This window comes from Bombina bombina, chromosome 2, assembly GCF_027579735.1.
Source record: "Bombina bombina isolate aBomBom1 chromosome 2, aBomBom1.pri, whole genome shotgun sequence".
NCBI lineage: Eukaryota > Metazoa > Chordata > Amphibia > Anura > Bombinatoridae > Bombina > Bombina bombina.
The window spans coordinates 1,405,494,933-1,405,510,617 of NC_069500.1; the positions used below are offsets into that span (position 1 = coordinate 1,405,494,933).

Genomic DNA, 15,685 nt, shown 5'->3' on the forward strand with positions numbered 1-15,685 from the left:
AACTAGGAGTCAAATAACCACTTGGTGGGTCTATTATACTGACTCCCACACCTCGAACCATGTTATTTGTAAGCCTGTGTCCCAAATATATTTCTCATTTTCACTTTGTTTATAAGCGTTTATTGTTGGTCACACAAGTTTGCTTGCAATTTATCTTAGGCTCACAATATGAGACTGATATGTTGTATTCTACTTTTAATAATATGTATTGCACATACAGCTATGTTTTTATATTTGAGGTATCCAAGTGATTTGTTTAGAATTCTACTGCTATAGTATTAATAGGGGTAATTAGCTATTTTTAGATACCTATAAGGGGACTGCTCATTGTGTTATCCTAGAGTGCTACGTGTACCTTTTTTAAATTACTTGTTTAGTCTGTAATAATTTAATGCCCATATAAGCTGTAAGCCATCCCGTATTATGTATTAAACCTGAACCATCGTTAATAGCTATGCTCAGAGCGAGAATTGTCTGTTTTATATTTTACTTAATTGTTTTTCTCTATTTGTGTTCATGTCCTTGTCCTAGTACCCCTCTGTCAGCGGCCGAGACATGGGGGCATTATTAGCTTGGGCTTCTTATTATAAATGTTTCATTATAGTATAATTGATATAGGATTTATACAGTCCCCTCTCTTGAGACTAGAAAGATACGCTAACCTAGATATCTTGGGCAAAATCGATATTAGTGAGATAGGCTACACTAGCTACAAAACTCATAACTTTTTATACGCTTTAACCTTCTCTAGGGCTCCAGGAACTGCGGAATTCTGAGTAGTATGGTCCAGTAGCCTCATTAGATAGTCCAGGATTATTATAAAACACACAAAGAATATTAAAATAGCCCTTACGACCCTACCCATATCAAGGTTATACCAGCTTTTATATGTCCAAGATCTACACCGTTTGCAGACTGTGTTTTCTTTTTCTGTATAATAACATCTCTCATCCTACCCCCAAGACACAACCCCCTTTTGATATTATGCACAGAGTGCAGCTCGTAACAATGCCCCATCTTTGCCACACCATAGAGTCTTTTTCTATTGATTTCTCTTATTAATTTGTGCTAACCTCAATTTTATTTTCAGATCTATTGTTAGTTTAAGTCCATCTAATCCCTGTGCCCTTATAAACAGTCAAGTGATACAATTCCTTTGATATTAGTATACCATCTCAAATATGTATATTCATAGCTCCATACCCCATAAGGTGTTATATCTTTAGATCAGAGAGGCCAATTTTGGACCTCCTTTTACAGTCGGGGGACTTGTTAATTACAGTTGTTTAATCAATTTTTACTAGCATATTACTGCTGATGGTGTCGGTTTTGTGTTATTCTAGTTCATATTGGTTATCATTCTCTTATCTCATTGCATTTTGACAGTTTTTCACAGTTAGTGCATGTGTGACATATAGATAACATTGCGCTCACTCCTGTGGATTTTTTTTTAGCACTGATTGGCTAAAATGCAAGTCTGTTAAAAGTATTGAGATAAGGGGGCACTCTGCAAAGGTTTAGATACAAGGTGATCACAGAGGTAAAAAGTGTATTAATATAGCAGTGTTGGTTATGCAAAACTGGGGAATGGGTGATTGTTTATGTTTTTAAACAATAAGAATTCTGGAGTAGACTGTTCCTTTAAGTTATTAAGAACTACAATTGCAGCTGATGAAATGAACAGCAAGATGTTGCTGATAGGTGGAGTGCCAACAAATTTGTTTTGATTGACAACTTAGGCGCATGCGCTATTAGGTTACCACCACTGGCGTATATTGAAGTCTCTGATTAGCATTTGAATATTACCTTTAATAATTACTATAATATTAATACTAGCTGGTTAATGTTACATTTGATAGAGGAAAAACTCGTTTTGCAAAATCTTTTAAACAAATTAATTTGTTTTCAAGCAATTTTTAAAAAATATATCAAAACATTTGCTCTTCGCTACCAATAACCCAGATCATACATAGCCCTTATAAGGCTCTAGTCCTGTATGTCAGATAATCTGTTTTTGCCGGTGCTAATGTCTTTAAAGATCATTTAACACATTTATTTTAACTATATGCTGCTTTTTCTGTGTGAGCTTTGCTGTGCTTAACTAACAAGTCATTTTAATTTGTAGCTTGCAGACGGTTTGACCAGATCAGCCATAATTAATTTGTCATCTTCTCGATCCAGCCTCCATGTATGTATAGCCTAATTTCTGTCTTACATGTATGTCCTACTTTTGCTAGTTTGTAGAACAGTAACATAGAATGTCAGCATTGCATAATATTTCAGATTTAGCTTTCGGTTTATTTGTTGTATATGAATGAAATTCATGAATAAATAAATATATACTTAAAGGGACATTGTTCTCCAAAAATTTCAATCATTCATAAGAGCAACATTGAAACATGCTGATTATTTTGCTTAAACAATGTCTTTAAATTTAAACTGAATCTAATACAACGGTGTTAAAGAGACAGTCTACACCTTATTCATCTTAAATAGTATCCTGCACCCCTTTCTATATCATGCAGCAGGAACAGTAAAACAATAATTTTGTTTGAAATAGCTGCCAAGCTCCACCCACCGATGACATCATGATCTGGGCTGCATATTGCTTCCAATCATAAAAGGCTCACTAGTTGGATTCAACAGACTGTCAATGCTATTCAGCAGAGAGCATAGATGCAGCCCAGATTGTGATGTCATCAATGGGTAACTTTTTTACCATTCCTGCTGCATGTTATAGAAAGGAAGCAGGAGACTATTTGCTGCTTAATCTAAGGTAAGACTTTAACATGACTAAGGTGTAGACTGTTTCTTTAAGTGTGTGCTTTCTACAGATGTTTACTAACCATCAGTTATTTCCTTCTAGTGCGTGTTGGCTGATTGGTACAATGAGCATAATCCCTATAATAATTCCTTCTCCCTTAATATGACATGTAGTAAAAGTCAAGCAACTGGTTAAAGAGATTTGGCACTGCTGTTAAAGGGATAGTCTAGACCAGGGGGCCCATTTATCATGCTCCTGATGGAGCTTGCGGTCCCGTGTTTTTGGCGAGCCTGCAGGCTCCCCAGAAACAGCAGTTATGAAGCAGCGGTCTAAAGACCGCTGCTCCATAACCCTGTCCACCTGCTCTGAGCAGGCGGACAGACATTGCCGAAAATCAACCCAATCGAGTATGATCTGGTTGATTGACACCTCCCTGCTGGTGGCCGATTGTCTGCGAATCTGCAGGGGGCGGTGTTGCACCAGCTCACAAGAGCTGCTGGTGCAATGCTGAATACGGAGAGCGTATTGCTCTCCGCATTCAGCGAGGTCTGGCGGACCTGATCTGCACTGTCGGATCAGGTCCGCCAGACCTTTGATAAATATCCCCCCAGGGCTTAACAAAACCAGGACCCAGGGAGCTACTGAGTCCTAGAATTTTACCCCTGGCTCCTAACTTTTTGGGCTATTTTCCATGTATCTATATACAAATACCACTGTCAGGCTTCTAAATGTAAGTCTGGCTCCTAAATTTTAAACAGATTTGTCAACCCCTGGTCTAGACCCTATACATAATATTGATTACTTATTGTTACATACCAGAGAAGCATCCTGCAACTGGTCCCCTATATATAAGCTTGTAAGAATTGCATGAAACATGTAAATAATCACCGTTTGTTAGGAGCTGAAATCAGCCACAAGCTCCGCCCACCTATTGCATGTATATTTTGGTATGTTAAAGGGCCATAATACCCAAATGTTTAAGCACTTGAAAGTGATGCAGCATAGCTGTAAAATGCTGACTAGAAAATATCACCTGAACATCTCTATGTAAAAAAGAAAGATATTTTACCTCAAAAGTTCCTCAGTAGCCACCTCCCATTGTAAAGGATTTCTAAGCAGCATTTTAGTGTGTTTGTCCTGGGACATCTGAAGGGATGAGCTTTGTGAACTCTCATATTATTTCACCAATCAGGTAAAGGAAGCTTACTATGAAATCTCATGAGATCACAGTAAGAGTTCATGACATCAGCACTGCTGATGCTGATTGGCTGCTGTTCATTTCTTCATTTTTTTAATTTTTTTACCTGCAGCTGGGCAGCAGCTGAATTATAGCTTTTTTTTTTTTTTTTTTTTTTTTTAAACTTTCTTTTTTTATTGAGATTATTGGCAGGTATAACATAGCAAATAATGTTCATTCACAATAGGATATAATTTACATAGCACATACAATGTGAAGATAGATAATACAGATAGAAGAGAGTAGGACCTATTTGCATGTTTAATATGAAAGTGGTAGAAGAGACAAATTTTGAAATAAAAATTTTCTGGGCTCTTCTCTGTAGGTCCATTTATAACTTCACTCATGGGCAAGTGAATGAACTTAGGAAAGAGAAATCTCGTTTTTGAATATGGGAGTAGATTAATATATGGTAAAATGAGGAAAGAAAAGAGTACAAGGGGTAAACAGCGGACCAAAGCCGCTCTAATATTGAGGGAGGGGGGGGAGGACATGACCGGGAGTATATTAATATAGGATGGACTAGTAGGTTTGTGAGTATGATTCATAATGTAAATCAGAAGGTGTATTATGGATGTCTCTAAATATGCCACCTTCTTTAGTGGAAGACTTAGAGAGCTTCAAATAGGAGATAGTGAGGGGATATATTAAAAAGCTCTTAAGAGAAGATTGCTCTATGGGACCGCCAAATAAAGGGGTAGTTATGAGATGAATTTATAATGAGTGGGTAGCTCTATGTCTAATGGCTGTGATAGGGGTAGTAGTACGCAGCATGACATAATTAAGGGTTGCGCTATATAGTGGTAATCTGAATGCGGGGGAAATGGGCTGTCAAGGCAAGAAAAGTATTTGGGTGTTACAGAAGCTCTATGTTAAGTGTAACAAAGGATAAATAGACCCAGTTGGGTTTCATTTGAAATGGGACAGCGATAAATCCCTCAATATATTGAGGGCCAAAGTATAGATGGTGAACCTCCTAGATAGAGTTATGCGGTTAAGTCTAGTTATATGGCCTTTACAGTTAGTCTCAGCTTCCTAATGAAATATTGCCAGGAATCATAAATCATTGTTATCAACAAACAGCATTAGGAGTATATCACCTCATATATAAATGATAAAAGTTGTATCTATGCTTAACAAATATACTATAGAGTGTGTAGGTTCCCTGATTCAGAAGCAGTGCTATGTACATTAGGGAAAATTCATATAATATCACAATCCCTGTAAAAGAGTCAACTCTAGATGTATTATAGTTTCATAGGGATGGTTGGGGCTCTAAGTGATATAAACTATAGGCTAGAGATAGTTTGGCAATAAACTTATAGTAAATGTCTGAGAAGTATACATAACATGGTTTAACTATAGAATTGCAATAACACTATTCTCATCAGTATATCCCGTCAGCCCCACAGTAGGATATATGAGGAGCATATAGGGGATAGCTAGTTACATGCCATTTAACAAGTAAAACATAGAAACATGAGGATATGTAGAGAGCAACAAGCTTCTTAATATTAAGCATATAACAGTATTTAGTTAGCTTCTTAACTTATAACCGGTAACCATCGTTAATTAGTAGGTAGACGGGTGTCCTGTATATCATAGCCTGTAATGTCATTGAGTTACCCAGCATCTCTCTACTATGAACCTCTGGTAAGTGAGGTACTGTTTAAAAGAGCTGTAGTATCCATTGTAGGTGGTAAAAGATTAAGGCAGTTCTTTAGAGGGCTAAATATAACAAACCTGCGTTCTCTGCTCAGAAAGTCAATAGGACAAAGAAGAATAAGTAGAGCTGGTGTACGAGATGGTAGTAATCTTAGCCTTTATGGCTTGAGGCTTTTCAGGTATAATAATGACTCCTGGAGCAGTCCTACTTGCTAGATAGACAGACCGTTAGATTACCCTCCTGGATCAAAAGTGTCACTCGACTGTTGAGTATGCGCTTCAGAGGGAGCTTTTCTGAGGGGGCCACATTTCACACAGCCCTGCCGATGAGTTATGCCAGAGTTATTGTGGATTCTCAAAGGTACATGAGCTTGGATGGGGATGTGGATTTGCTGCGGTGCAGAATTATTTGTTATGGGGTGAGGGTTCCGCAATCGACGTCTGGTAGGAGGGCTAGCTGGTAGTTTCAGGCCCGGACTAGGCTGAGTGGGCTGGCGGATCAAGGTAACAGATATCGGTCTGGGTTGAGATAGGTATGAAGTTGCTCCAGATGAAGAGAGCACTTGAGAGATATCTGACTCACGGACAGCACTATCACATGTGAAGCGATCCCCCAAGTGTGGCGTACTAGTCATTGATTCGGATGTTAAATCAATGAGCGGTCTGGATGTGTACTGAGGGACATGCAGTATCGCGGTATGACTTTTCCTCAGATATGTTTGGGTGTCAGAGCTCTGCTCCTCTCGGCATCTCCCCGCCGCTGCCTCATCTGATATGCTATGCATGTTGTGGTGGTCCTCCCTTACACTCAGTGAGTGAATTTCATGGGTAAGCTGGTTATGGTGAAGATCCATCCGTCGTCCTAGGCTTTCAAGGAGGGCCACCACCATATCAATCTCTATCTCCATAGTGAACTGCAAGGAATCTGCGATGCTGCGGCTTGGGAGAAGGGGTAAAATAGAGGCGTCCGATATTCTCCACTTTTAACGATCAAAGTATGTGTCTTGATGTTTCACCCTCCTTAGGTTTGTTACTCGGGTCTGCGTGAAGTTATAATAAGGGTCTGTGTGGTAGGCCTCATCTCAGGTCAAACTGCTTTCTCTCGTACTCCCCATTTGTGGAATGATGGTAGTAGCATACGTTTCAAATGTGGGTTATTTCAGCAGGCTAAATATATAAGTAATCTAGTAGGGTTGCAAACGGCTCCATGAAAAATCATTAGATTAGTTTGTCAAGCTTCGGAGCTGTGAGATTTTCCATCCGCCATGACTGCCTCCCGGCCACGCCCCCCCTGAATTATAGCTTTTTACACAGAACTTACTCTGCTGAGCTGAGGAAATTGTGAGGTAAAATATCTTCCTTTTTTACATAGCGATGCTCAGGTGACATTTTCCTGTCAGCTTTTTACAGTTATACTGCATCAGTTTCAAGTGATTTAGCATATGAGTATTATGTCCCTTTAACTACATGAGTTAGTTATACTGCACCAGTTTCAAGTGATTTAGCATATGAGTATTATGTCCCTTTAAGTTTCTCTAATCACGATTGACTCTTAAATAAGTCTTCCTACTCACACACCCTGATGAGCTATTTGACTTCCAGATGGTAGCGCATCTGAGCCTTCTGCTCGAGCGATAACTTTTTACTGTTAACTTGTAATATAAGTGCAAGAATAAGAGCACTATTGATTTAACGTCAGTGGTGCCCTAATAACATACAAAACTAATACAAATCTTTAGATTAGTTTCCTCTGCTACGTCTATAAAAATGCTGAATAACACCAGAATTTAAAGAAACATTCTAGTGTATAATACTAAATGCTCTAGTTAGAGCATTTTCTTTTTATCCAAATGTCAGTTTTCATTGTGTTTGGCTGACCAGCTATGCGGAGGTTAATCAGGAGTGGCATATGCATGTATCCTCCAATCTCTGGTATTTTCTGCTCACGAGCAAGAGTGCTCTGGGTGTACAAATTTAACTATGGTCCCCATTTAGCAATTGATAGGTGGGCAATGTTTCCAGCTAGGGAACCTGCTCAGCTGTCTTCGTGGGGAATGACCATTTATGATTGCACAAGGAAATAGTTGAGCAGTGCTACCTCTTGCTAAGCATGGCTTGTCAGTCACCCAGAATGAAAGAGTATGGGGTTTTATAACTTAGCATCAACCTTCTCTGCTTAATAAATTGAGCGCTATGTGTTTAACGTCTTTTCAAGGGTTAAATGCATAGGGGCCTATCTATCAAGCTCCGAAAGGAGCTTGACGGCCCGTGTTTCTGGCGAGTCTTCAGACTCGCCAGAAACAGCAGTTATGAAGCAGCGGTCACAAAGACTGCCGCCCCATAACCTGTCCGCCTGCTCTGAGCAGGCAGACAGACATCGCCGAAAATCAACTCGATCGAGTACGATCGGGTTGATTGACAGCTCCCTGCTGGCAGCCCATTGGCCGGGAGTCTGCAGGGGACGGCGTTGCAGCAGCAGCTCTTGTGAGCTGCTGGTGCAATGCTGAATACGGAGAGCGTATTGCTCTCCGCATTCATCGAGGTCTTGCAGACCTGATCCGCACTGTCGGATCAGGTCCGCAAGACCTTTCATAAATAGAGGCCTTAGTGTCCGCATCAAACAAAACTGTATGTTGTGCTTGGGAATTAGTTGGTTAATAAAAGTTCCAAAATAAAAAAGTCACACATGGAGGGGTTCCTTAAAGAAACTGACGCATTTCAAACTACTTTAGTGCTTACTCATAATAACATTGGCCTGGCCCAGTTGATCACTCAAGGCAGGTTGCAACCAATCAGCTATTGCATAATAAAGTTAAATTCTGAACTGACGTGAATCTGCCTAACAAGAAACAGACTACAATACCTAGTCAATTAGAAATCAAAACAAAGACATATAAAGCATATCAAATTATTCTACTGCAAGAGGCAAATTTGTTATAAAGATAGACATGAACCTGCCAAGCACATTTCTCTTTATTTGGTTTCCATTAGCAAATAGCATAGCACAAGAACTAAAACTATAATACGCCAACAATATAAAGCATTTTATTTTTAAATGAGAATTTCCCTTAAAAGGCAATCATGTCAATTCTACATTTAACTGGGTTAATAACACTGTGATGTTGGTCATTTCTCCATTCACTAGTTAATCCAGTTTGTATGTATATAAAATGTATGCATTTCTGTTTCTTTCATTTGTGACATTTCCAGAGATCTGACATAATTTAATAGACGTATAAAATGCACGTATGGTGATCACAGAATTTTACTTTACTGATCACTTCAAAGCTAAGTCTGCAGATCGGTACCTCTCATAAAACTGTGTGGCATCTGTCACTTGTAATGAACGTATCCTGGTTCTGTTGATCAGAATAACAGATGGTGCAACCTCTTTATTGCGCAACATAGAGAAAACCTTCACTCTATCTATGTCAGAGATCTGTGTTCCTTGGGCCATCTATTGAATTCAACTCAAAAAGAAAAATAAATATAAAATAAATAGATTTAATTCATCATTATCATTTTAGGTAGGATCAGATAGAGGGAGAATATCCAATAAATCAGCAACTTGCAGATAGATCCAATCGGATCTTTTGATTATCAAGTCAGGTTGAGGAGCTCAGGAGTGTACACACGTCTACAACATTATTGCATCAGTGTTTGCAACTATGTATAGCATTATTATAAACATTGTTGCAAAAACTGCTACTAGATGACTAAAAACAGGTTCATGCTCTTGGGCTCACCTAAGATTACTCTTTAACAAAGGATACTAATAGAACTAAAATGAATCATAGTTGTAGTGGATTAGAAAGTTGTTTAAATGTCACACTCTGTTCGATCCATTTAAAGGCACAATAAAAGTCAAAATTATGCTTTCATGATTCAGATAGAGCTGCAATTTTGTAAACAGTTTTGCAATGTACTTCTGTTATCTGATTTGCTTTGTTTTCATGGTATCCTTTGTTTAAGAGCATACCTAGGTAGACTCAGCAGTAGGGAAGCACTACTGGGAGCTTGCTGCTGATTGGTGGCTGCACATAAATGCCTTTTGTCATTGTCTCACTGGATGTAGTCAGCTAGCTCCCAGTACTGCATTGCTGTTCCTACAACAAAGGATACCAAGAGAATTAAGCAAATTTGATAATAGAAGTCAATTGGAAACTTATTTAAAACTGTATGGTGAATCAGGAAAGAAAAAAAAAATGTGGATTTCATGTCCCTTTAACTTTAATTATCACCTTACTGTCCCTTTAATATGATTCTTATTTTTACATTCACTTTTGAAATACCTTGTTTATTGAGCACTATCCTGTATGGATGTTTTTCACCTTCACATTATCAAATATAGCTATTTCACTTAATATTCTATGTTGAAATGTATCTCCTTTCCATTAAAAGCATAATGATATATGCTTAGGAGTGTTCACGTGTCTGGCACACTATATTTATATGATTATTAGAAACAATGTTGCAGATAGTGCGGCCATATTGTTTCTAAAACACATGCACACAACAAAGAAGCCTTAATAAGTAATATGAATAAACTGGAATGTTTTTTTACAAAACTGTACGCTCCATTGAAATCATGAGAGTTTCATTTCAACACCTACTGTATGTCTGTTTAATTAATTCAGTAACTCAATTTTTCCTTCAGTATTCTCAAAGCATTGTTTGACTAGGCTGAGTGAGACATTATTGACTAACTCATATTAATGTCTTAAACAGTACAGAAAAAGTCACGGGCAGAATATAAAATAAGTTATGATTTTCCATAGAATATATTTTATCAATGTGAAAATTATAATTTTTTTTTTTTTTATTATAAAAAGGTCACAAGCATTTGAATAAAAATTAGTTATCTCTGTTTTCTTGTTTAACACCACCTTTTAAAAAAAAATGTTTGGTAAATATCTCCATGACATTCTTGTCTATGATATCTGCTTAATATTTAATATTTTAAGCCGTTGTCTGCAAGAGGGACACATATTGGCAGACAGGTGGTTAATGGAATTATTTCTCCACCTGCAGTAAAATCAGTTATCTGCATGCTGGGCTGAGGCTGCCGGGATGTCAACATTTAATTTCTGCAATAAACTTCCAAATCAGTTTGGCTATTGGCAATTACTGTCTCATATTGGAACACATTTCTGGATTCTTAGAAGGTAAAACAATGCAGCAAGCCAAGCTGTGGAAAAGAGACTTCAGATATATTCTGTGTTTTCCTCTTCCGACTGCATTATTCTTATCAGCTTGTTTTATTAATGTGTCGGAGGAATAGGGGAAGCCAAGGAATGCTACAGCAGAGGTTATTTTTGTGTGTTCAGTAGTGAAACAGTGATTAAATATGACATTTCCAAAAGAGCGTTTAAGGAGAGGTTGTTGATAGAAGTGCAGGTTCATTTTGTGTTCATTTAATGGTCAATTGTTTGACTATTTGAACCCCTGCAAGGCACTGGCTGAGGAACACTTCTAAATCATCTTCCTCCCTGCTTTTCCAAATGATTTAACAGATAGCTTGGAACAGTAAGAGACCATCTCACTGCTCTGTGTAAGTCCTGCTCAAAGATTGCCCAAGCCATTTACAGATCTTCAGAACTCCAGTCCACAGAAAACCCAAACACTGTCACAACTTTTCCCCAGAATGCCCATTTCCTGCCCCCAGATAGTCCACTTTCCAGATACCCCACCTCCCAGATAGCCCACTTCCCAGACACATGTATGTTGGGTAAGAAAGGACTTTGTGGCGTTTTATTTTACAAATGTCCAGATGCTATCAGGAACTATAGGGACATTAAACCCACATTTTTTCTTTCATGATTCAGATAGAGAATACCATTTTAAGCAACTTTCTAATTTACTTCTATTGTCTAATTTGCTTCATTCTCTTGATATTCTTTCCTGAAAAGCATATCTACATAGGCTCAGTAGCTTCTGATAGGTGGCTGCACATAGATTCTTCATGTGATTGGCTCACCAATGTGCATTGATATTCCTTTAACAAATGATATCTAAAGATTGCAGCAAATTAGGTAATAGCAGTAAATTGGAATGTTGCCTAAAATTGTATTCTCTATCTGTATCATGAAGGAATTTTTGGGGGTTTAATGGCCTTTTAAGTATTAAAAATGATCACCCAGTCAAGTAGGTACGGGAAATGAGCTATTTTATTGTGTAAAGACTCTTCAGCTGTACTTGGCTATCTGCAAAGTATTTTCTGATCAACAGAACTCAGGTACCAATTTGGTGTTGTCCCTCAGATTATGGGACAAATAGGAGGTATTATTTTAATAATTTAAACATGACTTTTCTTAACAATAAAATATTCTTAGTTGTTGTACTTAGGACTTTCTCTCTGTCCTTTAAAAACCTAAGCTGGACTCAAAATGATTTTTTAATCAGATTGTGGAATCAGACAACGCAACATTTGACCATTAACTTTTTAGATGTAAACAGTAAAAAAACTGATTTCAAAATGATATCATTGGATGTAATTCTGAACTAACCAATGTATTTTACCTTGTGGCTGCAGAAGATAAGTTGGGTAAGTCTGCATTATATGAGGTTACAGACTTATCAATTATTCATTGGCTGTGGAATGTAAGAGACCTGCCACAAAAGCTGACTGTGGCTTTTATATTTTATATCACAAGAGGAAGATGTTGAAAAGAAACTACGAAAAGTGAAATGTAATTTATGGTAAACTCGCATTAAAAACAATGTCTATTAATTTAAAGCCCGTACACTTGGCATTAACCAGAAATTCAGTAAGCCTCTATTAGACTTACTCCATTAGGTCAGCGTGATGGAATTTTGCGGATTACTAAAATAGACATTATTATTTGTAGGAATGTTTCATGTATCCAGAGCAAGATCTCCCGTTTCTCGGTGCAGAAATGTAGAAATACTGCCTGGTGACATAACTGCAGAATTCTTCCCAAATAAATGAAAAGTACCCTTTCATTTCACCATCTGAAAATTTTTAAGTGACGCCTAAACATTAATGCTTCTGGGATGAAAAACAAGTAGTCTAGGTTATGACCTTTATTAAACTTAAGCAATAGTTCCCAACCTTTAGCATTTTAAATGCAAAATTAAATGTTTATAGCTATTTCAAATTTGAAACAGTAAAAATACAATGCAGCTGTGAAGTCAACAAAAATACAAGATAAAAAAAAATGCCTAAGTGCATGGTAAGGGGTCGGATAACAACAAAAATTCAGAAAAAAATATTGTATCCATTCATCTTTTTGATAAAAAGAAACATCAAATATGTAATATATTGATTGTTTTAGATTATAAAAATGCCGTTGACGTTTGTTGCCCTGAGTAAGTTTATTTCTGAACCAAGGTTTTAGATGAACTAAATGGTTTTTACTACCAGTTTAAGAGGGGGTAAATTTATCAAATGCCGGGCAGACATGATTCGATGTAGCAAAACATGCATACACTGTCGGAATTTAACATTGCCCAAGCGTTTCTTGTGCATTAGAGCATTTTTTATTGCACTTCCTATGTACTTTTAATAGTTTTACAAAGCTTGCTTACTTTATACCATATATTTTGAGCTGATAGTATTGTTTAGTTTTATTCAAGTTTTCAACATTTTAGTTCAATCATTTACAGACATCCCAACTGTCCCCATTTGAGAGGGACAGTCCCTAATTCTAACCTCCGTCCCACTGTCCCTCCAAGACAGTCATATGTCCTGATTTGCAGAATTCCCTTTAGCTCCACCCATCGACTGCCAAGACACACCCACAAACCATACAGCCATGCCCACTGATCACCAAACACGTCCATGATCCCGCCTACTTGCTTCCTTCTGACATGGCCCTGTCCACAACATGGCAACTTCCTGTGTCCCTAATGTCTAGTCACATATGTTAGAAGGTCTGCATTTATCAACAACACAATCTTACTGCTTTAATAACAAATGCCTCTTTGAACAAAATCTAACATTTAAAGGGACTGTAAAGTAAGACATTTTTATGATTGATTCAGATAGAGCATGCAATATTAAACAACTTTACAGTTTACTTATATGATCAAATTTGCTTCATTCTCTAGTAATGTTCCTTTAACAAACTTTTAGCTTTTTTTTTTTTTTTTTTAATATTTTTTTATTGAGGTTTTGCGTAACAGACATAAAACATAAAGCGCCTTTTGATAACAGGAAAAGACACAAACAAAATTGAGTAAAATATTTCGGCAGTTATAAAATACACAGTTGGTAGGCTAATGAAATCTCGATTTTTGCAATAAAAACAGCATAAATGACTGACCAGTTGGGAACACAGTTTTAGGCCAAATGATCCATAAGTATAAGAGATAACTGATGGCCAGATGGGTAGCTCTTTAGGAGCTTCTGAAAGAGAGTTAGAATATAATAAGGGGGGGGGGGAATATCAGCGGGTAAGCACTGCTATTTAAATGAGGGGAAGGGTGGAGGGGCGGGGCCATATAAATAAAGGCACTTTAAGGGACATGGCGGGATCTCGAGGGTTGCTATTAAAGTGTTAGATGTAGGATAAAATGACGGTGTGGATCATATGACATTGAGTAACTTGAAATGCTTGTGGACAAAAAAGAGTGTATGTCATCAGGGAGTTAAAGCTATATGTATAGGTTGATGACTGGAAGGGTCCTATAATAACAGTAATAAATCTATAGTAGGAATGATAACCTATGAAGTATAAAATATAAGACTAAGGGAATATACTAGGATTAGCCATAATAGTTCCAGCTAAGACCAATCAAGATGTATAGTAAATAGAATGTTATGCTTAGGTAATTAGAAAAGGTAGACATTCAGTAGATATACATCTGAATAGCAATACAGACATCTCATGACTAGAGAAAAAGAGATCACTTTCATGATGGCTGTCTATACATACACATATAGATTATTAACAAAAAAAAACATTGCTACATACGAACCATTTGATAACATCATAAAAGCTTTTTTGGTAAATAGAGAGGACTCTTGCATAGTACGTGAGCTCAACATTAAGTTGGAGTAATAGGGATACCCTGGATAGTGTCTGTTTCTGTACTTGTACTAAAAAGAGGAGATAAACATAAAATATAAAATAGTCGCTTGTTAACTTGAATCTTGGGAAATGCCGGGGGAGTAACCAATAGTGTGGCAGCTCAAGTAACATTGTGTGCGTGGGCTAGATCAGTGAAGTCACCTGTAATAGCATAAGTGGTTAGTAGGTAATGTGACTGTTAGCAATGCCAGTATGGGGACAACTCTGCCACCTATTTAGGATGTGAAAGTATGATGCAACTATATGGACAGTACTCAGAATTGTCATAAAATGCTTACTTAAAAGTAATACCATCAACAAACACACTTCTCCTAATTTATATAAGGCTACAACAGCTAAATAAGTTAGGGCCAGTAGGGGCTGACTAGATTATGAACTTGTAACACTATATCAACATAGGTCTAAATACAATGGCTAGTAAGAAAGCAACCATCCTTAATGCAACTGTAGATAAACAATTAAATAGAGATTAGACACCAAAATCAAATGGGAATTCTAACATCTTTAGAAATAGTAGATATAAGCGTTTCTGCAGTCCACTATATCCAGTGTAGGAGCGCGTCCAGAATGTCAGCCTATGCCCTCCTTTAACAAACGCAGATTACATTCAATAGGGCTTATCTTTCTCCTGCGTTTCCAAATTTCTTTGTACAGTCCTTGAGGCCATGTGCTGAGATCGTACGACGCTATGTCGCAAGTATATTGAAGGAGAGAGAAGTGTGATACGCTGCAATTATGTTCATAAAAGGCAGTAATATCGTGGGCTTCCAGACTTCCGGAGTACATAGACGGCAGAGGCTTGCCAGGGCACAGGTTAGTGACATAGGAAACCGGGGATATATACCTAATAATCTGAGTCTCTGTATCCCTGTACCTCGTGGATTTAAGCATACGTTCCGCTGCTGCCACCGGCTGACTCTCACTGAGCTCAAACATTACCGGATGCGGTGGAATCTCCACCTCGGG

General features: G+C 37.6%; 1 protein-coding gene across 9 annotated transcripts in view; it reads left to right on the plus strand.

Moving 5' to 3' along the window:
* DYSF (dysferlin) overlaps positions 1-15,685 on the plus strand; it is a 780,712-nt gene that overhangs the window by 629,071 nt on the left and 135,956 nt on the right. For 7 of the 9 annotated variants that reach the window (XM_053704344.1, XM_053704349.1, XM_053704342.1 and 4 more), the window contains one exon: positions 2,126-2,188. The exons of the other annotated variants lie outside the window; for them this stretch is intronic. In XM_053704344.1, coding sequence (XP_053560319.1) covers positions 2,126-2,188 — 63 coding nt within the window. The remainder of the gene's footprint in view (positions 1-2,125; positions 2,189-15,685) is intronic. 9 annotated transcript variants of the gene reach the window in all.